General features: G+C 42.2%; 2 protein-coding genes across 7 annotated transcripts in view; one reads left to right on the forward strand and one right to left on the reverse strand.

Annotated features, from left to right (window-relative positions):
• Positions 1 to 18,729, reverse strand: part of raph1b (Ras association (RalGDS/AF-6) and pleckstrin homology domains 1b) — a 48,164-nt gene extending 29,435 nt beyond the window's left edge. For 3 of the 6 annotated variants that reach the window (XM_073462149.1, XM_073462150.1, XM_073462146.1), the window contains exons 1-2: positions 18,488 to 18,729; positions 4,201 to 4,284 (exon numbers count right to left, since the gene is read on the reverse strand). The gene's annotated coding sequence lies outside the window, so the exon portion shown is untranslated. Of the gene's footprint in view, positions 1 to 4,200; positions 4,285 to 17,812; positions 17,881 to 18,074; positions 18,148 to 18,487 lie in introns of those variants that run through there. The other 3 variants (XM_073462151.1, XM_073462148.1, XM_073462147.1) reach the window with 3 other exon arrangements.
• A 1,906-nt stretch (positions 18,730 to 20,635) lies between these two features.
• On the forward strand, positions 20,636 to 24,243 carry LOC140992040 (uncharacterized). Its single transcript, XM_073462261.1, has 4 exons — positions 20,636 to 20,944; positions 22,140 to 22,469; positions 22,572 to 22,711; positions 23,942 to 24,243. The coding sequence occupies exons 1-4, from the start codon at positions 20,698 to 20,700 to the stop codon at positions 24,053 to 24,055; spliced, it is 831 nt and encodes a 276-aa protein (XP_073318362.1). The 5' UTR covers positions 20,636 to 20,697; the 3' UTR covers positions 24,056 to 24,243.
• Positions 24,244 to 24,445: the final 202 nt, after the last annotated feature.

The following is a 24,445-nucleotide window of genomic DNA, read 5'->3' on the forward strand; positions in this document are numbered from 1 at the left end:
CAAAAAAATCCCCCTTAGTATCTTTGTTTTTAGATAATATCACCCACCCCCTAGTCAGTGTGCACTAATGTCGATACATTTTGTCCCAAAGAAGTCAAAAACAAAACATTAAAAAACTAGACACACGATGCATAAAAGAAGAAGAGAGCACTGAGGGGGAAGAGAGATGAGATGGGTAACAAAAAGGCCAGTGAGTAAGCAGGGGGACTGATGGAGGGAATGATGGATAGGTACAATAATGGCAGGGAGGGAGCCAGCTATTAGGTTGTGAATAAAGGAAAGGGCCTGATGGCCTAAACAACTGCTCCGGTGTCATTACTCAAGCGCGACCAACAGCCTGTGAGCAGCGGACGAACTCACACACAAACACACACATATGGTTCCACAGACACATACGAACTCACTCAAGCACAGCGTGACACAGAGATCCTCTCTGGCTTATACAGCCAATTAGGAAGGAGGGGCAGAGAAAAGGATGGGGGACAGAGAGAGGGGAGAAAGATGAGGAGGATGTCAGAGAGAGACAGATGGAGAGGGAGTCAGGGAGGGCGGGGGGAGGAAGCGGAGAGGGGAAGAGCAGCCAAAAACTGAGACGAGGGAAGAGAGTGAAAATGCATGGTCACACTGGTGGGCGGTAGGTGTGAGGACTCGCCATCTCACCAGCATCAGAGTGAGCCAAACTTCAGCTGCCCTGTATCTAGTTGAACAGTCATCGCCATGGCAACACACATGCACATCTTCACGTTGACAGCTGTGGACTGACATGAGGCTATCGCAAGGCTTCAGTGTGAGCTATGCCTGTATCCTCACTAATAACATTACCATAACATAATGATGTGATGTTTCCACATCCCTGCCTGCAGGGTGTCCATCTGCTTGTTCACAGAACCAAAGAGCAATCAGTTTGCATGGAATTCCAAAATTTCCCAATACTTCATGAGAATGGGAAAAAAATCAGAGGCGGTTGCTGGGCAAAATGGCCGACTACAATATAAAAGCAGGCTAGAAATCAAGCAGCACACAAGTTGGCATGTCTCCGTTCTTGTCTTATTTGTATCTCTCTCTCTGTTTCTGACCGTCCCCCTCCCTCCCCCTCACTTGCATGCAGACACAGAGAGGATGTGTCAGCTTCCCTGCTTCTCTGCAGGGCAGCAGTCCAAATGTGAAATCAATAGTCTTGTCCCTGCCCTCAGGAGATCGGGTTACATCCACACACGTACGTAGGTATATACACCCACACACATAAAGGGGCTCAGGTGGTCTGCTGCAGTGGCCTCACACACGCACACAGACAGAGTTTTAAACATGATGCAGCACTGCAGCAGCCGACAACAGAGGCTGACTGCTGAGAGGAACTCGCTACACATTAGAAACAGGCACTGCTTAAAAAAGATGAGAGGCCTGCTGCTCTGGTAAAAACATCAAGTTATAAAAAGAGCTTCAATGCTGAAGTATGTGAAATAAATGTACGTAAATTCTCAACTGATGGTTACTTTTTGTCGAATTGAAGTTTGTTGCATCGTCATGCAAGCCTTCACTTTGTACTCACCTGGTCAGGAATAAATGTGTGTGAATAAATATGTAGCCCTAAAACATGAAGAACCTGCTGGAACTTGTCGGGATAAATCGTTTGTGGTTGAAAAATAAACAGGAAGTAGCCATGGATTGTAAATTCTTAGGTATCAGTGTCACTTTAGATAAGGGCAACTGCATAGTTCATGTAGATAACTAAATTTCACAATCGTACCAATTGGAGAGACGATGTGACCTAGAATAATCCATTACTATTTCAGAGTTTTCATTACTTAAATGCTGTATATAGCAACAATTCTTTTTTGGACTTTTTCCAATGTCTTTTAAGAATTTTTAAGACCTTCAGATACCCTGCAAATAATTTCAGATTATTCATCTTTTAAACATATCTTTCACTCTTGAGTGAGAATCTAAGCATGATTTTTATATAGCTCATCTTCTGTCATCCTCTACTGTAAATAAATGAAATCATTATGCTGCCAACAGAATTTTCTCATCCTTTTGTGCTCGGTCTAGCGGAGCAGGAGTTTTACATCTGCCACCTGTCAGGGAATACAAAGTACAGTAGGTATAACATTCTGCACAAGGCAACACGTGCCCAAATACACACACACATGAATAACCCATGCATGAACAACACATTCTTACTGCAACAGGCCAACCGTGTGCTATGTGCTATACCTAAAGGCAAAGAGAAATACGCACACGTCTGCACACATGCCACTAGCAGCTGGGAAAGTCTTCCTCTGTTAGCGTACTACGTTTCTCATCTCCACCATTTGCTCAGTCCTTCGCCCCATAGCCCCTGCAGCTGGCTACTGATTGGCTTCTGCTGAAAAGCTTCTTGTTATCTATATTCAAAGCAACTGTCTGGGTGTGTGTTTGTGTCTCCCATCAAACAGACAAAAAACATGCCAGTCTGTTTCCTGCCACACCACCTCTAGCATTCCTGCTGTCCCAATACACTGCCATCCTGCCAACTTTTGGTTGCGCACACACACATAATTAAGTTTTTCTATAATTTCCCAAAAGGCCTTTGTGGTTGCAACTTGCAACAGTGTGCATGTCTTTGGGAGCAGCGTGGGAGATCGTTTCAAGGACAGTCCGTTTTAAGGATGCTCAATGCATTGATGAAACAGTTGCCATGACACCACATCACAGAACAATGACATGTGACCCGTAGCTCTGCACATGTGATGTACATGCTGAACAATATTGACGGCAAGTGTCAACGTTGGTAAGCATCTCCGCATGACAGATCCCTCCTTAACACACATGACACTGACACACACACACACACACACATCCAGCAACAAACCATTATAAACCTCTCTGACTGACACACAAGCATCAGTACTTCCTGGAACAGTTTAAGTCCAGGGGAGCAGGCTTCCTCCTCTCAGCCTCCGGCTTCCATCACCGCTGGGGTCCCAGTTTAAAACCCGGCTTCCTTCCTTCCACATCCCCACTGCTGGGCTTTTTACGCATCACTGATTTGTTTCCAAAGATGAAAATATCACAGTGTGTGTCTGGGCCTTTGTCCATTCACATTGTCACCCCATTAGTGTTTTCTCAAAATGTTTTGTTCAGACGTTCCTTTTCTAGTTGACAAGCTCTGCTTTACACCACTGCAAGCAGAGTGCACCTAACTGCCTCCAGATCATCTGAATTAATAACAAACATACATGATAGAAAACTAGTAGGCCAGTAGGCCATTTTATTAATTGAGTTTAGTTTATAAGGTGTTTACAAGGTTGCAATTTTAAGTTCTGGTTTCTTGCATTTTCTGTTGTTCTACCCCGAGGCTCTTACTACCTATGGCCATTATGATGCACTTTTTATTTCTATTTCCTCTAATTTGGAAGTTCAGAATGAAATTATCGGTCAAAATCTGACACTGACTGTGTTTACTGAGCGAAGGCTAAATATTAATGAGAAAAAAAATCTCATCTTTCCCTGCGAGTAGTCAATCTAAAATTGTGTATAGTATGTAATTAGTTAAAAAAGAAGTTGCTATCCCTTGGATGAATACAAGTGGAAACACTGAGACTCTTGGTTGCAAATTCAACACAGATCTGTGATGGTGAGAGAATAAAGGCTCACTGTGAGGAGCATCTCTTAGCTACAGACCACAGCCACGGTTCGCCCTCACATGGTTCTACTTTAGTCAGGAATTATCTCCTTCGGCGAGGAAGAGTCTCCCCTGACAAGATCCTCAGAGGCTCGACTCCCCTTTCATTTGGCTTTGATTTACAAGGCCTTCTGACGGAGGCTTTTGGTGGGGGGTGAAGCCTTTCCTCTCTGCTGTGGATTTACCCCTTTTTACTACAAACAACAAACACATAGATCCACACTGTCAACTGGAGATTCCACTTTCTGAAAAATGTGCAGCAGTGACATGACAGATGATAGCTTGTTGGAGCACATGATGCCTCAGACATGCGGGTCAGAGGCGCAGCAAAAAAAAAAAAAAGAGACCACCTTAAATAGAACATGTCTGGCAGCTTGCAACAGCACTTGTGTCAAAATAATAATCTTTGTGGCATTTGTTCATGGAAGGTTTTGCAAAGCCTCCTGGCAGCAACATTTTTCCTCTGCTCCAAATTTATTACCCACAGAAAGTAGCAATGGCACCATTAACTCATTCCAGTTTACAGGAACTCTTACCTCTGAAGTGGCTTTCCCTTCTTCCTACTGAGGTTAAAGGTCAGATGAAACCACCACTCCGGTCTGTGACTGGGCTCTTATCCCCTGGAAATGAAAAAAAGGGAGAACAAAATGATTCAGTCAGTGTCTATTTTTGTGATTATAGTAGCAGAAAACAATCCCTGTTTTGGCCACCTCATCCAAGGCCATTAGTCAGTGAAATAGCAAACTTATGGATCGCGTGTGCTCGTGTTCACCGCACTGCAGGGGCAGAATTCAGAGACTTGGCAGCTGGAGGAGAGCAGACCGATTTCACTGTCACAAGAATGCAGAGGATTAACTATGGAGGGTGCTTCAGCGAGAGACTTGACTACACACAGACAAAACTGACATGTACAGCCAGAAAGAAACTTATCGCAAAGCTCTGAAAGCAATCAAGCGCGGTTCTCCCCCTTCATTATAAACTCTCTTCATCATTACAGCAAGATTAAGAACGTGACATTTGAGCTGCAGAGGCCTTCTTCATTTTACTACAGAGCCTTTCAGATCCACACGCAAACTCACACACAGGCAGCTAGCATGGTAACCACCACAGGATAATAATTTCACAACATGAGTCAGAGCAGAAACTCAAACCTTGTCAAAACTCTTACTCGTGTATTCACTGTGACTCAACAATGCTGACCGGCATTAAACATTTCAGCAAATCATCAACTCATACACAACAGTGCTGACTCATACTGGCCTAACCTTGTTTTATCTAAAACAATCTGGATGCTGATTCATAGTCTGGTAATTAAACATAATTTGGGCATGTCACACACACAGGTTGGTTGTAGGTTACAACATGCTGAGCTGGCAGGTAAATATCAAAGCTACAATTTGGTCATAAGTGTGTACTGTGTGTGTGTGTGTGTGTAGGCAGCTGATGTTGTGGCTAACTACTAGGAAGCATTTCCCGCTGGCCTCAGCTGTTCCATCGTTTTTCTACATACCAACTGTTGTTCAGCCACAGCATGTGGCTCCTCTCTCGTGTGTGTGTGTGTGTTTTCACAGCAAACAGACTTCTTGTAACAGGGAGAGAGTGTCAGGAAGAGTAGTACTTTGTGTGTCATCCATATATGTGTCAAAAACACACAATTGCCTACTCAGATAACAGTTCACCGCGCCCCACCTCCCTCCCCATCTCTCTGGTGTAATTTGCACACAGTTAACGTGTGATATCACTCAGTCAACACAAGGCCATTGAACAGGTGTGGCTGTGACACATGGATCTGTGCAGCTGCAGCGAACACATTTGCTCCAGTCACAACAGCGCCAGGAGCCAGTGGGCAGCTGCTCCTGTGCTGAAAACAAAGGCAGGGCTGCGGCACATGCACAGACAAACATAACCAACATATAGATCTCCTCCACACAAGAAAAGGCTCTACTTCTTAAGAAAACTTAAGAAGGCTGAATTATTGTGCCTAGTTCTTGTCAACTTTTACAGAACAGCAATAGAAAGCATTCTGACTGGAAACATCACAGCCACAGTCTGTTCACCCTGCCTCCAGCTAGCAAAAAAATAGAGCAGTATCCGACGCCGCCCCACCAGACTACACTGCAGCTTCTTTCCTCAGGCTGTGAGACTCCTGAACTCATCATCAACACTTCACCATGAATAGTTTACTTTTGTGACTTGATTATTACTTATTCATAGATCAGCTTGCATAGTTTTCATTTGTTGTGTATGTAGCTTAAGGAAACAGAGACATCATTATACAATCTTGTGTTGAATAATGACAATTAGATTGATCTTAAATTTTGATTACAAATCCTTAAAATGGCACCCACTCCTCCCTCATTAATGTCTCCCACCTCACTGTATGTGCACTGAAGGCTTCATATTACCACATCACACTTGTGTATGCTGAATATTGGACCACGACTGGCTTCTAAACTATTTGTGATGTCACAAATCATGCTTTTTCAGTGAGCAAGGAAAACTTTCAATTTCAGCAATGAATGTGAAAACAGCCTTCCAGTGTCAAACTCATCACATACGTCATTCTACACAATGAAGCTCAATCATTCAACTCTAGGAACAAGACGAAAAACACATTTTTGAAACGGGTTGATGAAGTTGAATAATTATGCCAAAAGTAGTCAACACACCAATGCTTGTAGCCAATAGTGGCATTATTGCCTTTTGGAATATTCAGATTTTCCTGCAGCAACATTAGTTGTTGCATACAAATTGCATGGGTATGAGAAGAATAATTGCTTGCACAGTGAGAACACACAACTGCCCAAAAACATGCCCTGTGTATCACCGCCTTCAGAACACTTTCTGTTTCAACAGACTTTTTATGCGGCCTAGATTGGTGCCCCACTTCAACAACAGACCAAGGGGAAACACAGGCTCCTGTGTAGTGGACACAGGTGTGTCCTTGTCCACCCGCGCTTCCCCCATTTACAGCAATCCTTCAGCGCAACTCATTTCCTGTCGGGGCAGGAAGTGGGAAGGAGGGCAGGGCAGTGGGTGAGCAGGGGTGATGATGATGTCACAGCAGGAAAAGAAAGACAGGATTGTTGTAGGGGGAAGCACGTAATGAGTAAGCAGGCGTCAGGCAGAGCTAAACACACGATACAAGTGTACAAATCCCAAATATGTGGCTTTTTTCTACTAATCATAGTGTGAGAAGAACTTCCTGTGCTAGACTAATCATCCATCTATAAAAAGACACATACTGTAATATGGGTTTTACATGACCACATAACAGACTTGTCCCAAACTGACATTAAAGAACGGCAAAAATGACACACGATTCCCTACAAAGTTTCCTTGTTGCTCAGCATGACACACCAAATAAACTGGGTAGATTAGTGTACATTATGCCCCTCAGGCACTTGTGTCAGCCACATTCAAAGAAAATATACCTTTCATACTGATATTCGGTTATGTTTTTCATTCACATGGATTCCAGGTTTGGAAAAAGATTATACTGTAATCATCTGTTTGCCTTTTAATATGGTTTGACTTCCAGGAGAGAAATCTTTATTTTAAATTTCTATACTCATCATACCAGAAACATCTAATCTACTGTAAAATAAGATTACAAAATAAACTGTATCATTCTGATTCTCTAGTTTTGCTTAGTGATGCCAAATCTGATATAGTCGATGGGTATGAGCAATAATATACACCATAATAAATAGATTGAGTATTGGCCATATGTGCCCAATTCAAATTAAAAACATTTTCGTAGTCATTCTACACCGATATAATCAACATAAATGATGGCCAAAAACAAAGCTGACCTGGTTGGCCATTTTGACTAAAGCGTGACAGATATATTGGTTGGCCCATTTTATCAGCCTATATTGGCCTATTACAGAAATATCAGTATCGGCTAATATGTTGCACATTTAAAGTGTTTGATACCCACATTTGAGGGATCAGTGCAAAAAATGTGTTTATATCGGCTGATATATCGATATCAGAATATTTACTTCCTCATATCGGTATCGGCCCCAAAAATCCAGTATTGTCAGGCTCTAATTTAGACAATGGATCATGCTGATTATGTACTGTCTACCTACAGTATAGATATCACTAATCACTGCGCTACAGCAGCAGGCTACGGTCTGTGGGCTCTGAGAAGAGCGTGGATTTATAAAATCATTTATGATAAATGTTTATTTAGAAAGCTTTAGGAGGCCCACACAAGACCCATTGATTAGAACAACCAGAATTATAAGAGTAATACCTAGGTTGAAAAATAAGGGAATTTAGCTGTTCATTTGTACAAACAGTGGAAAATGTATTTAATTTTTGATGCAGATTGTACAGATTTTATGATTTTTTGTGTATACTGTGAAGATGTTTGAATTTCAATAGCTGTGTTTCTAAACTTGTGTCACACTTGGAAGGGACAACCTATCTGAACAGAAAAACATGAACATCTTTGCAGAATACAATTCAGTACAACACCTTACAAATGACTGCAACTACAGTTGAATTAAGGCATCTCTTCACATAATCTATCAGGTTACTGGAAATGGATTGCATTGAATGGTAGAAATGTATCTACACCCTTCGTAATCTCTATGGATTTGCATTGTGAATGTATTATTTGAATATGCCTCTAGACATTTTGGAAACACCAGGCAATCTGTAATGTTATGAGATCATAAAACTATTTACAATTTAACATTAAAATAACAGCCACCTCATAAAACACAGAGGGCAGTCTGCTATTAACCATGCATGCTCAAAATAGCAAAAACACTGTCATGGCGACGCAATACAGATAAATGATTAAAGATGCATTCCACTCATTCTTGTGTCACATGATAAGATAGCGTCTGGAAATGTGATATACTTCTACACTGTGTTTTAAGAGGAAATTACCAGTCAGCGCTATAAACTGGTGATCAACTCTGATTCACAACACATAATAGATATACTCCCTAAATCACCAATGATCTGTAGAACAATGGCTTGAGATTTATTGATCAGAAACACCCAACAGCTTCTTAATCTGGTTCAAGAACAAGATAAGGCCTTAGCAGTGACCCTGAGCGTTCTTGTAAGGGCATTGAGGTAAAGCATCAGTCATCTGATTGATGGTTCGCTACAAAGCAGATTCTCACTGAACAGGTGCATTAGTAATGATCAGTGCACTGCTTTTATACCAAGTCGAGTGCAACTCACAGTAGAAACAGCTTCTACCGGTACACAGTGGACTGCTACCTCTTTGGTGGTTCAGTGAAAATCAAAACAAAAGCTGTCTGAAAGGGCCTCGCTCAAAGTCTGTAACAAATTCAAGTTACACGTCACTTCATGGTTACACAAGAAACGTTGAACAATAAAGTCGTATCTAATCATTTCACATTCATGAATTTAAATATAGCTAGACATGGCTGTCTCCGCCACTGCGTGGTATAGCACGGCTCAACCTGACTCACATTCGGTACCAGGTACTGTTCTCGATTTAATTTTTCTGAGCAGACAGTGTGAGCGGGATCTTAATGATGCTGTGTGAAAGCTGCCGTGACATCATCTTCAACGCAACACAAACACAGGAACAATGGAGGATATTGAAGGGATGGTGTTCTTGATTGCTGGTACGTGGCTGTTTGTCACAGCAAGGAGACAAACTTTGTTTCAGAAAAGGCTGAAGATGTCAGGACCAAGAATGCTGAAAAAAAGAGAATTTGGGAAATTCTACATCAGAGCACAGACAGGATGACTCTGGTTGGTCCATGTCGCAAAACTGATGATTCTCTCTGACCAGTTTGTGGTCTGCAGTGTTGTCACTCCACCATTTAGCATTAGCTCAGCTTGCTTGGGACCTCGACCAAGGTGATGCCAAAAAAATACCAGGTACCATCCACATTAAAAAAAAAAAAAAAGGAAAACCAAAAAAAGGATACACCTGAACGAGTTGAGTCGAGTTGAGTCAAGACATATGATGCAAGGGAAAGGAGGCATCAGGAGGTGCTTTCCTGACAAATACTGGATTACACTTTAAGTGACTCACCCATGACTAATTTGAACACAACCACCCATATTGGCACTTAATTTCAATCAGCGTACTCAATGCATACAGACACCAAAGAGCAGCTTGGTCACCTGACAAGTAAGTCTCGTACAAAGGCTAAACAAACAACCTGCTCTTTATGAGCTTTACCCCACGGTGAAGGTGTTGTTGAACTGACCCTCCACTATCGTTTATCAAGTTTTCTATTCCTTGGAACAAAGTGAAGTCTGGTTGCGATTACAAGGAGCTGATCTCCTCTCCTTGGTGGGATTCTCCACGGTCTGTGCAGTGAGCGCCGGGCTCTGGAAAAACCACACATGGTGGGAATTATGGAATAATGCTGTGTCAGGAATGTTCCCACGATGGCCAGCAGGATCTGATGGAGGTCCCAGTGGCTGGCTTGTGGGGTTTATGGGTAATGTAACACACACATACAGAGTTACATGATCAAATGTCTCTTGTGTTAGTCTACGTTTGGACCTCCTCTTGTGTTGGATCAAAATAGTCCTTTGTGTGCGCACTGGTTTCATTTAACTGCTAAAGAAATCAACTCTCAAATCTCATCATTAGCACAGCTTGCTCACAGCTGATCAGCTTAAAGACTGAAATCTCACCTCTCATTTACACTGCTTCGCTCCAATAATCTCCCGTCGGGGACTATCTACAGCAGCGCAGGGTGAGGGGTCAAGCTGAGTGACCACAAATGTGCCCAGTGAAACCTCCCCATTGCCTAAAAGTCGGTCATGTTGCCAAACTCATGGGCAGATCTCAATTCGGTCACTGAGAGTGAAGTTGCGTGTGTGGCACGTGGGACGAAATAATCAGGAATCACTCGACAGTAAAGATCAGTGGAGCAGAGCGAGATTAGCAAGCTTCTCAGCCACTAACTTAACCCAGAGACTCAGTCAATAGAGGCTCGGGCTCCCTCACAGAGCTGCCAGGGTATTAGTCAATGAGATTTGGCAAGAGCAGCCACACAGGCACACACACTGTGCTATTTTGTGAGATTAAGCCTGCAGGTTTGAGTGACTGTCAAGGGATTCTCTGGCAAAAAAATGTGTCAATCTACTTCTACTGCGGCTGCTTTCACTTGTATTCTCTGTGTTGTAGGTCACAGAAACTCCAGATCCCTTCAGTGTCCTACATGAACCCTGATGTAAAAAAGGAAAAATGAAGCAGCCTGCCAACATCGGTCTGTACAGTAAATGCAGAGTGCTAGCTTGAAGCCAAGCATTGTGAGAAAAGTGCGACTACCAGACATTGGCAGAGGACGCAAGGAAACGAAGAATGACCTCAGTGTTTCCAAGCTGTCGTATTTCACATGACATCAGCTGCTCTGAAGAACATTTTATTGGTTCTCATAAACCTCTCTCTTCTGTCCTCTCCCCCCTTCAGCCAATACTTCTTTCCTCTCACCATTTCACATTTTTCACCCTCCTCCTCACAGGTGTTCTTTCACTTCCCCCAAGTCTTTGTTGTCAGCCAAGCTCTAGTGTGGGGTCACTACTGACATGGCGATGTGTGGTGACCCTTGTGGCTCTTGGCTTTCGATGTTATGAATGGGCAATGGGACAAGGGCAGGCTGCTTTTTGATCCCATCTCATTTCCCTTTCTTGAGGTTTCACTGCACGCTTAAGTACCGCCTTAATAGTGTAGCTACTTGAGCTGGGGTAACTTTCATGATTATGGGTGAGGGTGTAGTTAAAAGTCTGACGGGGGGAAAAGTAGGCTACAGTGCATATTTAATAGCAAAACAAGCCATTCCAGCCCCAGTTTCTGGTGTACTGCTAGTTTGTGGCTTGAACTGAACACAGAAACACTTGAAACAGTTGGAACATTTAAATAATGTAAGAGTGAGCCTGTTTTCGTCTTCATGCAGTGTAGCAGAGACCCTTCAATTGCTGCGATTCAGGAGGATGACAAATTCCAGTGTAGTAGGTTTGTGGAAGCCTTAGCTAATATATGCAAAAAATCGTACATTTTCCTATAAATAAATATGCAATTTCATATAATTTTGGCCAATTATTATCACCATAAATGTGTGCAAAAACTGGATAAGCTTAATGATAAAACTAGCTAAAGAACTCAACTCAGGACCAACTATGACCATTAGGTCCTGACCAAAACTTTACAGACAACGCCGGTGTTTCTTCCTCTTTGGATTAGGCATACAAGAAGCTGCAATGGCATATTTCTGTCCCAATGGCTTGGGTGCTGAGCCTAAACCCTTTAATGGTCGAGAAAAACCCTTCCTATAATCCAGCGCACGCTCAGGTCTGGAATTCATTTTCTATGCGTGGCAAGATATGGGTTTGTTCCAACAATACAGATACTGCCTTTGTAACCACACACACAAACAAGACACCCCCGACACAATACGATGCTAACCTCCTAAAAGAGACACCAGAAAAGAACACTGTAATCACTGCATCCTCGACTTTCTCTGATAGTCTTGTTATGCCACCATTGTTAGTGTATTCTAACCCTCGGTGGGTTTGACTGGAATGCAATATGGAGGTCAATGGTTGGAAAGCAACTGTACAAGCATAAACTCATCTAAACAGAGGCCATCTAAACATTTTGGGCCAAGAGGGAGGCATTTCACAGTGGGGTGAGGGAAAACATTTCACTTGGTTTGCATGTGTGTGTGTGTGTGTGTGTGTGTGTGTGTGTGTGCGTGTGTGTGTGTGTGCGTGCGTGCGTGTGTGTCTCAACGCCTTTGAATGATGGACTGCAAGTGTTACCAGAGACTGCAAAAAAAAGGCAAACAAACGCCATCAATCCTACACACACATAAACACACAGACACGCAAACTGCTGTTATGGTTCCATGAGAACTAGCTGAACTCTGCACAGTGCAGCGAGGACACAGGAAGTGGCTGTGCTGATGTTTATGCCTGGCTGTAATCCATTGCATGATCCGGCCATTTAATTTAATTTAATTCAATTAAGGACACAAAATAGCCCACATGAAAGCAATACAGAGAGTAGGAAATAAATCCACTTTCTCTTTCCATAACTACGCCTTACACCAGACGGATCATACATCACCCAGTCAATAGTGTATATTCTTTATACAGCAGCCGCACAAGCCAGACAGCACATGTATATTTCCTATGAGTTTGCACTTTCTGTGCTCTTAAAACTACCCTGTCTGAAGCACTCCTGCTTGCCTTAAGCATCTTGTGTTCATGTCAAAGACGCATTATCCATGGCTCGGCAATAAAGGCTGTCCATCCACGCAGACAGGCCGCCCCATCCATCAAGCCGTCCTGTGGGCTGTTGCGGTGGAGCTTTAGCTGGACTTTGCAGTGGATTACATAGGCAGGTGGGGTAGAGAAAGAAACATGACACCATAAATCACCTCCTCCACTGCTTGCTCTGCATTCTACTCACAGATACCTGATGCAGCTGCTGGAATTCAAACTGAGAATTCCCACTGGGATGAGATTCCCTTTTCCAACCTTGGGTACTAAGATCAGTTTCAAGGTGATTACCCAACTGTGTGTAACTTAACTTTAAAATAGGCGCGTAAAAACCAGCAATGAGCCTCAAGGCTTTGTGACAGTCACAGGTGTTGATCATTCTGTGACTGCATGATCAACGTGTGACAGAGAGTAGCAAGACAGGGCCCCCCATTTCCTGTCACGTGTGCTGTTAGGTTAACAAAGACTGATCCCCTACAACAGTGAATGGAACAGACCATCTGTAATACAGAAGGGGGGGGGGGGGGGGGGGGGGGGTGAGAATCAGCCACCTGCCATTGTCAAAGTCACACTGATTAATAGCTGCCTAAGCTGCTTACACAAAATGTACAGTGAAAGAGGTAGCAAACAAAAGGGACAATTAATGAATGAACAATACAGCTGGCTGCACATGTATCATAGCATAGCAGATCAGATCAAATATAGTAAAATAGGTCATGGAAAAGCTGCGTGTGGAGATAAAGACTGACAGACTAAGGTGGTTATGTAGCTTAATAGATGGATCAAGACCCTATTAATGACATTTGATGGATAAAATATCTCCTTGAAAAAATGCTTATAAAAGCTAAAACAGATCATGTTAAACTTTGGTGTCTGTGTCCCACAGTTTTCTACAGACACAAAACAATTTTAAAGAGAGAACAAACATCTCAAAGTAGCAGAGGCTACACTATACTAGTATAGTAGCACCAGTATATACCAGTATGCATTACTGCCACAACAAGAAAACATATCAGACAAGGAGTGCAACCATCACTTTTTCGCCACTTTAAGACTTGCACCTCATTCTCTCCACCTGCAAATTATAACCCACAACTAGATGCAACAAGTGCAGACCAGTTCCCTGACAGTTGTTAAAAGGTAATGTGGGAAATGTAGAATGGTAGACAAGACTGTTTGAGGGAAAATTACATTTCATCATAAATAACATGTTCAAAACTAGGGTTTGGCCAATAAACGATGCCATCGTCCATCTCTGATGGCTGGCAGTCAACCTTTGAGCCCTCTACCTTTGGAACATCGTGATCTTAAAAGCCTGCCAGGCTTTTGTTGCCGTCGATGCACTTCGTCTCCATGTACCGTTTATAATTTTCTTATAAACCTGTCTTTAAAAGTTACACAAACTTAAAATGCTCAGTTAGACTGGTGGCAGCAGTGTTTCTTTTAATTGTGCTGACGTTATTTGCACTATTGTCTTCTTAACTTAACTTACTCAGTGTTGCAGCGCTGATGGTGGTAACCAGTCATTGGAGGATGCTGTCAGAGCGACAATGGCAATCTGTGGTGACTATGGTGGTTAACTGATGAGGATTCTCCCTCCTCGCTTAAGCAAGTGGGCTTTTCTCCTATGGGACAGCCTTTCTGATACATTCAAAAATAGAAATTAGCCAACCACAAAAATCATCGCCCATGTTTCATTGTGGACATCGTCATATCCTAATTTGTTAGACATTGCCTAACCCTACTGAAAACAATGAATCAATAACTTCCAGCAATGTTGAAGCATCTAAGAGTGGCCTCTTCCTTTCAGAGTGTAAATCCCACCAGAACTGGCCTGTACTAAAAATGCATACACTCGTGATACTGCAAAGTGCTCCGGGAGAAACCGCTCACCCAATGGCACAGATATGAAAACTAACATAGGAAAGACATTCAATTGTAGGTCAATCTTTGCCATTTGTGTCTCTACTTGTCTTTATATAGCAGTGTGTGTGCGCCTGTGCGCTTCAGTGCACCTGCTGAACAAGGACCCAGATTGCCCTGAAAGGAGAGGAGGGTGCCCTCCTTCTGCCTACTTCGATCAGCAGCCAGAGGGTAGAGGCTGGGTTGTCCATATATCAGTGCTGTAGGATGATATGATGCACCTTCACATCTCTAGATCTTCATACATTTCATGATGGTGAGTACATACTGGATATACATGAGAGTTAAAGTCCATGTTTTTTTAATCCTTACTTCCTTACTTTAATCCTTAAATCAATCATCACAAAAGAAAACACTGTTTGTGGATCTCAAACAATTGATTTCCTGCCATATAGGGCACTGATATGAGTCTCACAGTATGCATGAAAAGGCTAACAGGAAGAGCAACACTCTGAAACAGTAGAGGTTTTGCAGGCTACAGGCGGGCTTGGTTAGCCCATTTGTCTTTGTTTCCAAATGGCAGGGGCAGCTGCCACCAAAGGTCAGCAAAATGTTACCAGAACAAGGCCCTATAGTGGCTGCGACCACGTGCCGGTGAGAAAAGAGTTGGGGACACACCCAAGTGGAATGACACAGAAGCTTTTTCTCTCGTTTTCACTCGTGCACACAACACACCCATAATGTGGCGTCTTGTTTGGCATCAAGGAGCCTGATGGAGCCTGTAGGCCTTTCTTTTTTAAGAGTTTACCCTCCACTCCCAAACCCAAAGCCAAGGTACCTCCTATCAATGGAAATATCAGGTTACACTCTACCCTCCGGCTCTCCATCAGGTAGTGTTGAAGGCTGCGTTTGAAGTGCCATCTTCCCCCTACCCTCCTTTACCCACCTACACCCCCCGGCTGTAACACAACCTGGGTAAACTTACACCATCGCCACCCCCAGACTTGTCTCGGTCTAGAACTTTTGTGCAGGAAAGTCTCGTGCCCAAGGACATGGGTGGATGGATGGATAGATGGGTGGATGTCAGACATGGCCCTGGCAACTCGCACGGCAGAGCCAGAAAAGTGCTGACAGACAGACAGAACATCACGCAGGACATGCTAATACGCAAACCAAGAATAGATTTCAAATCTCTCTTCTCTAATGCACACGGTCTTTGGGGATCATTCCCCAAGCCAGAATTTTTCTGACAACTGTTTTTCTCATCTGATCAACTACATCCCAAGGAAATCAAGCATACAAAAAAAGGATGAAAGGGAGCAGAGGGATGGAGGGAGGAAAGCAGAAGGGGTTTATTTCTTCCTTTCCTCTTTTGGCAAAACAAGACAGAGTGGGTGAATGAGAAAACCACGTTTCTGGTTATGTGTTTTGAACTGATGCTTTCTTCCAAAATATATTCCCCCTCTCTCCCTAGGTTCTCTCCTCAATAGCCTCAAGAAAGAAAGCTGGCAGTGAGGAACTCCTTACATGCGCTTTTAAACAGAGGTAGTGAAATGACACGCTCTTTTCTAACATATGTTTTACCTCCGTGGCTGGAAATTTAATCCATGACTGAGCTTTTTATGACTGAGCTGTACTGTCTGAAAGCAATGACTTCAGGACTATTAAGTCTACTGAGTGAATGTCTTGTATGACCCCGTTACATGATGTCCACTGTTTCCTTTTGAGTTGTTTGGGTGTTTGCATCAATGCCATCACAACATCTTCTTGTCCTTGGCATATTTACAGTACGTTTGTTATGAATGAGAGCGAATCAAACAGGTACTCGTTGAACTTAATTTCTGTGATATTGCTACAGCTACGACGACAATAATCCTGTTGGAATTCAACCACAGGGCAAAAATAAGCCTGAGAAAGTAGCCTCAAACTTCAAAAACAGACCAATCCCTCCATTTTCCCAACCAGATGATAATGAAGTTCTTACGAAACACATTCATAATGGAACACAGCACAGGAAACAGACGCAATGAAAATGCCCAAAAGGAACAAACACAAAATATCACTGGGTTTTCCAGATGTGCTTGTGGCATCACTCATGACAATAAGTACCAGTAAGACAGTGAAGTGAAATCTGACTCCACAGTCTTGCCATTTTTCCCTTTGCAAGACACATGACAAGCTTTAAGGCATGTGCCTGAGGGGAAGCGACCAGAAGGCCAGTAGTTATTTTCGACCCATTAACTGCACTGTAAGCGAATGGGTAGCATTGTTGTGGCACTGTCTCCATGCCCAGAATAATGTGCTCCTAGTCTATTGCTTTGAGGATGCAAATCAAGCGTGCCTTAAGGACACAGACGGTCTATTATAATGCCACTGTGGGGAATAAAGGCCGGGCCAAGTGGCTTCTTAGTGGCCTTTTTTTGAGCGAATACAGTTTGTTTTGTGTAGTCACCCCTTAATGGAAGTGTTGCCGTTAAAAAGCTGTCCGAGCCTGGCCGTCATAGTGTAAATAACACAGGCACAGGGAATGTTTACTGGGTGAAAACCTGGGCCCATATGGTAATCTGCCAGACAGTGGCATGGTGTGCAGCCCCTCTACAAATGACCTTTGAACCCCACTGTCAGTGAAGGGCCATTATCTTTCCAGTGTTAACGTCTGACTGCAAGCAAAGTCTGCATGGGGAGGAGTGTTCAAGCAATTTACAATCTTTCGGCTGTTTGTGAACCTCTAATTAGTCATTTGCGCCAGTAAAGCAGCAGCAGAATAAAAACACAATATGTCTTTGAGCTTTAACTTATCCACAAGGCTTAGCTTGGACAAAACAAAGCGAAAACGCGTCATAGTTTTTTGGGGGGGACATGTGCTAATTGTACGAGCTAAAGAGGATGCTAGCCTTAAATTGGGAATAGCCACTGGTCAAGCTGGCTACATGTTATCCGGCGGCGTCACCCAACAAAGGGAATTAAAACAGTGTTGCAGTGAACGAGGTGGCGAATAATGAACTCAACCCAACCACACTTAAGTACATCACCACCTACCTTATGGGCTCTTAATCACATAAAATGTGGCATTTAAAGAAATTCCCGGTGGGATATAAACATTAGCGCGAGCAAACCATCGGCCATTAAGCTGATAGCCTCCTCCCGTTAAACAGGGTGGAGACTATACATCTCTCTCTGTTCAGTTGGGCGCAGGGGAGGAAAATAAAGGTTGAAAAAATACCTCCAACCGGCTACGACACAGTCCAAACGCTAGGGTTTGGCAACATAACTAACAAATACATCATAACAATAGGCTCACGTTCAGTTGCCTCTCCCGTGAAGCTGCGGCTCTTTTTCCAAGTCGGCCCGAACGCTGCACGCCCTTTCTCCCCAAGAAAGGGATTGTTCAATGGCCGCATAGGGGGGACACAAGCCCCCCACTGACACAGCCACCACACCACAGACACCGCTTCTAACAGACAGCACAGTCACATCAGGCTGTTTCTTCATAACTGGCTGTCCTTTTCTTTAGGAAGTATGGTAAACATGCAGTACAGCTACTCCTGCGTCTCCTTTCCAGAGGACACAATCTAGGATGGGCTGCCTGTGTATGGCATACTGAACTGTATTCATGACTGACATTTTAAGTCTCTGAGTGTGCCTTCCCAAGAAAGGGAAAGGGGGCGTTAGAGAATTAAAACATGTCGGAATAGTAAAGAAGAATCTACTTACAGCCAAATGGGATTCACAAAGCGGGTCCTCTTTTCTCCTGTGTTCTCCAATGGCAGCCAGATATCCCTGTCCTCAGGGGGGGGGGGGAGGAAGGAAAACTCCTGATGTGATATGTGTAATTATCTGTTTCAAATAGGAATAAAGCTAAAAACTGTCCCTTGTCATGTTTTCACACGCTGCCTCGTCTAGATACACATTCCCAGTCTCTTTCCCATTCTTCTCTCCCTCCCGGAGCTGAGGAGGAGACACGCTGCGCGTCTCCGTCGTTTCCTGTCCAGCCCAGATCCCAAAGCTGCCTTCACTGCCTGTCGAAAATATCACATATTAGAAATGGTAACAGAGAAGAGGAAAGATCTCGGTAAATGTTAGATATCGGTTGGAAAGATAGAAGATGCCTCGTTGCCCGAGTTAATCAACTGACACATATTAGCGCAATATTTTGCTGATTAATCGGTACAAATGCCAATTGAATGCCCTATTTCGCCTGTTTATTTTGTCGTTTCAATGCAAACCTGACAAAATCGGAGTTTTGGAGGAGCAGTGAAGGCAGCATCAGCATCCAGTAGTTATTCCCTGTAGTCACTGGTAGTAGATTATTATTATTAATAATAATAACAATACTACTACTACAAATAATAATAATAATAATAAGTATGCTAAAAAATGCTAAAAAAAGATAATTTAAAAATGAAGGTAAAATATGTAATAAAAATAATAATAATAATAATCATAAAAAGATAAATAAATAAATGAATAAAACCTAGTAAGATGAGTGAAGCTGCACATTAACCACACTGGAGCTCTGCATGGATTCTTGCTGATGCTCACTTAAAGCCATCACCACAACCACCGCCAGACAAATGGGACTTCTTCCAGATTAGGAGATTACGTGTCATCCATATGGACACATGGAATTACTAACCCGTCAATCCCCCTCATCCATTTTTCTGAGTTAGAATTTACAAACATTTTTTGAAATGCTTTAATCCTCACTTCACAATCCCATGAATCTGTCACCATGTGTTGCCACACAAAGTAAATATTTTCTAGCCTTTCATGGTCTCTAATCCCTGCTCTAGGCTGTTAAAACTGCATACAACAGGACAGGGCATTGAGGCAAAATTAAATAATGTTGCAATTAGAGGACTGTAGCCAGTAGTTTTCTTCCTTTCCTGTAGCAGAATAACATGTTATCAACAGGCTGAACAAAATAAAGTGCTTTGTTGCCATCTAGTGGAATGAGAAAGCTAATGGTTAATCCACTCAACCCCATTTTGTGGCTGCAGACGTGGGTTTTTAAGTCAAAAATCAAAGATTCAGAACTTATGTCTCACTACACCATGGAAAGGAATTACCTTCTCTTACAGCACAAACACAGTACTGTTTTCTCTCACCTACATATATTAGTGTGTGAGTGTGACACACTCAGTGACTCATACAGTATAGATAGTTTCTTTAGCACATCTCCTTGACATGTTCTCTCTGCCTGTCAGCCTTTGGGCTACCTCTGTCTTTTTGTGAGGCAATGACACTTTCGCAGTCACACAAATGTCATTAATGTCTATTCGGTGCTCTTCATTGTGTCTAGTAAACCTTTCCACATGGCACACTGGGTCATTGCACTTCTGGTCACTCACTCCACCTCCAGCTGTGGTTGCAACATTATTCTTCACATGCTGCTCAAACACATACCATATCCCAGCAGAAAATACAAACATTTATGGCATGTATATTTTCTATAATCTAACTTGCAGTGCTCATTTGCACTTAATGTTAGTATTACAGCTTTTAACATCTGTGCACTATTCCTTCTGTGACCAAGGTCTTTGCTTTCATGCAAAAAAAATTGATTCTGGCAAAAACATTAACAAGTATTTACAAGCAAACAATACACATTTTTGTCTCTACATACAGACACAGTATAAAACACTACATTGAATATACAGCAGCTTCCAAAATACTCGACAGGAGCAGAACTGTCCTGCAATGACCTTTAAGTCTAAATAAATACATGAACCTGGTTTACAGTAACACAACTTCAGACCTCAAATGTCACAAAACTCTGGGACAGAATGGAAACTTCACAGGAGGAGGAGTCTATGTCACAGGATGTTTTCCTTCAAGAGAGGATGTGTAAGGTTCAGTCATTGCAGCACCGTGGGAGTGCTTCAATCAGAGGCAGATATGATGCATTACAGTCAGAAGAACGCATGCACGGAACCAGGGCTGATGATATCGGGGTGACAGATCAGATTTGTCTGCAGCGTACATTTAGTCTGAGGAACTTGAAGTTTTTAGGTGATGAGGAAAAGCCTCGAGGGCATCATTCTGCTGCTGGAGGCAAGTTCACACTCTCTGTGCAAAAGATCAAGATGAGTGCTCGCTGGGTGTTCATGATCCTTGTGTGCTGCAGATTGTCTCATGCCAGTCAGCCTCAGGGCGACCGCGGCTGCTTTGGTAAGTTCTACTGGAACACACAAATTCTTGCTTTTAGTGATTCATATGCTTGTTGTCAGTAGGCAATTTATTAATTTCAAACAAGGGCCACAGATTCTAACATCCGCAAACCTCAGTCAGATAAAGGATCATTGAGTCAGGCCGACTACAGGCTAAAATACTCAAATAAACAACCTCTCTGTCTCTGCACTTTCTCTACTAATAGTGAATGGAGAGTGGGGATGACAGGTTAACAAGGGGGATTGCATCATTTTGAAATGGCTTGTTTAAAATTAAAAAAAAAAACTACCTACTTACTCCAACTTTACCAAGCATATGTGGTTTCATATTCAGTGGGTTTTAACACTCTTGAGGTTAGCACCCTCAAAAGTAATGTAGTAAAACTTGAATAATAATGTGGGTGGATTATATAATAACTGTAGTGGTACTAGTAGATGTTCAGGGTGGGTATTGTCTTCTTGGGTTGACAGCTTTGGTTAGTTTAGGTACCTAAAATATGGAAAGTTGAGTCATAAGGACGAAAAATGTGTTCGTTTGTAGGGTATAGTGAAAATATTCTGATGCTATACACTTGATGCTGACTGAATATGTGTATTAACTGCTAGAGAAACATGTTTAATTTGTAAAAATACAAAAACAATTTTGGTTTATAGTGCAGAAGGCCTTCATTCAGACACGTATTCCGCGCAACAAATAGCACTAAATCACCTAAACCACAACCTTTTGAGTGACTCAAGTATGCCACTCACTCACATGGCAAATGCCTGCTTTTCAGGTGAAATGTGAGGCTGCTTAAAAGAGGTAAATGTGCTCAAGATGTGCTATTATTTAACAAATTCCAGTGGGGGTGGAGTTGCTGTGAAATGACAAGTTTGAGTTTCGAAGGCTGAATTCAAAGATAGTGGGATTAAATGCAAATAAATCAATCTTTGCTGGAGCTGTAGCCGTGACAAGCCATTTCCTTTGCAAAGGTGTTTGGTTATAGACATCCTGACTCAACTCACTGCAACAAGAAAACACTATCTTTCTCTAATTCAAAGTTTTGAAAAGTCACATTGGCGGTATATTTGCAAGCCTTTGTTCATAACAAATATTGAGAGATAGTAGATTTGAATGTGTGTGTGGAAGAGACATCCACTATCAGAAATCAGAATAAAATTGCAACCTGAATCATTTTCACATCTTTTCTCTCCAGAAAACCTGAGAACTGTCTGCGTATCTGCCGGAGTAAATGTATCCGTGCCATGTCCAAAGTTTAAAGCAGAAGAAGAAATGGTGACATACAAACTTCTTCAAAACGAAAAACTGATTTACAACGGTACATGCAACCATGGTGCACAAAACTGTGATGCACCGTACTTTGAGAATGTGGAACTGCATCACAACACAGATGACAAATCGGTCAGTTTCTTGCTCACTCAAGTGAATGCCAGCGACCATGGCCTCTACAGGTGTAAGAGGAAAGTCTCGTTCCCTCCTCCCTTTATAACAGAAGGAAGTGATTTGATCCTCGTACTTGTGAAAGGTAACTATTCCTTAAAACAAGTGCCATTCAGGGGCACATCTATAACTTTGTGTACACATTCAGTCCAGTCCACTGAATCCTTTCTGAATATGTTTCTTCCAGGACACCAATGCAATATAATCCCTGAGACTCCTTCAGCACAGAGAGAACAAAACTTTGGATTGCAATGGATTTTGATTTTGATTCTTGTAATTGTCAGCGTCTACAGCATAATTGTCACCGTAATCGCTATCTTCACCTGGGTAAGTTATTCTTCAAACACAAAAAAGCCTGAAATTTTGAGTTTGAAACTTACTTACTTAACACACAGTATTTAAACAGCACAGCAAACTTCATTTCAAATAAATTCTTTGACCTTTTGGATGTAGGAAACAGAGATATGGAATTGAGTCAGTGATTTGATGACTTTCATCTTGACTTGACAGAAAATAGATGACTTGATTGTCAGCTTGGAATTTAAAGACTTGTGATTTAACTTGAGATGTGGTGACTCCAGTGACTTGTCTGTGTTCATTTGATGTTTAATGTATTCTTTTTGTCTCGCCGTCAGTGAAACAGGGAGCAAATATTTTTTTGATTAAGAGGGAAATTAAAATATAAATACATTTGTATAAAGTTATTTGTGTACATACTCTCATATTGCATGAAGATCAATAACACATATCGTCAGATTGCCAAGAAACAAATCCAAATGATCTCTTATGCAAGACATTTTTGCATTAGGGCGGCACAGTAGTGGTTAGCACTGTAGCCTCACAGTGAAAGGGTGCTCGGATTGATTCTGTGTGGAGTTGTCATGCTCTCCCCCATGTCTGTGTGGGGTCCCTCCGGGTAGTCCAGCATCCTCCAATAGTCCACAGACATGCAGGTTAGGTTAGTTGGTGACTCTAAATTGCCCATAGGTGTGAGTGATTACTTTTCCTCTGTCAGAACTGGCAACCTGTCCATGGTGTAAACCGCCTCTTGTCCAGTGTCAGCTGAGTTCAGCTCCGACCCCTGCGACCCTGTAAATGTGCCCGTGCAGACAATAGATGGATGGATTGATCTATGCAGTAAATTTAGTGACAGTCTTGAAAGATGGTCACTTATGAATTTTGTTTTCCCCGTTTAATTTATACAGCTGGCTTTAATTTCTTTGATTCATTCAAAAATATTTAGAAAATTATCCATGTATGTATCCGTATCCATGTTTTCTAGAGCTGCAATGATATGAGATTTTAGTGGTACAATAACCATCTCAGATAATATCATGGTTCCACTGTATAAGGTTTTAGGCACTTGTTATTATTATTATTATTATTATTATTATTATTATTAACTGTCAATTTCCATACCACAGTATACCTTAAAACCAGTTTACCTTATTGTAAATATTTATTTCTCTTGGCCTTAAAATACTCAGTCAAGCCTAAAAATGTTGGTATTCTGAAATGTAAGCTTCACTTGTTTAACAGTCTTCACGTGTGTCACAGCTCAAGTTGAGGAAGACAGATTCCCAGAGTGACTACATGAACACCAAACCCAAACCAGCGAGGGACCGCAAGAAGAATCGAGGGATTCAAAATCCATTCCCACGACACTTCTGATTACCTGAGCATCATGGGATTACTTGCACACCTCTCATCATTACTTTATAGAAACATGGAGGGATCCCTGTCATATTTGCCCTAAATGGAACATTGTGCCTGAGGCTGTCTGCCAGTAATTTCAACAGAAGTAGCAAACCTTTTACAGTTGTATAGAAAAAAACAATAAAAAAAAAAAAAACATCTCAGCCAACAGTTTTGGTTTGCTCATTTCCTGTTTCACCTACTCACTGTCTCTGCCTGTCAAACACAATAAACTGTAGTTGGAACCCCTGCTTTTGTGGTCGAAACAGAAGGTGGTGTTGAAATGAGGGGATTCAACCACATGTAAAGAGTTCTCTCGCGCTGTAAACCTGTGTGATTGATTTGATCATGATAAAGAGAGACCAC

This window comes from Pagrus major, chromosome 24, assembly GCF_040436345.1.
Source record: "Pagrus major chromosome 24, Pma_NU_1.0".
Taxonomy (NCBI): domain Eukaryota; kingdom Metazoa; phylum Chordata; class Actinopteri; order Spariformes; family Sparidae; genus Pagrus; species Pagrus major.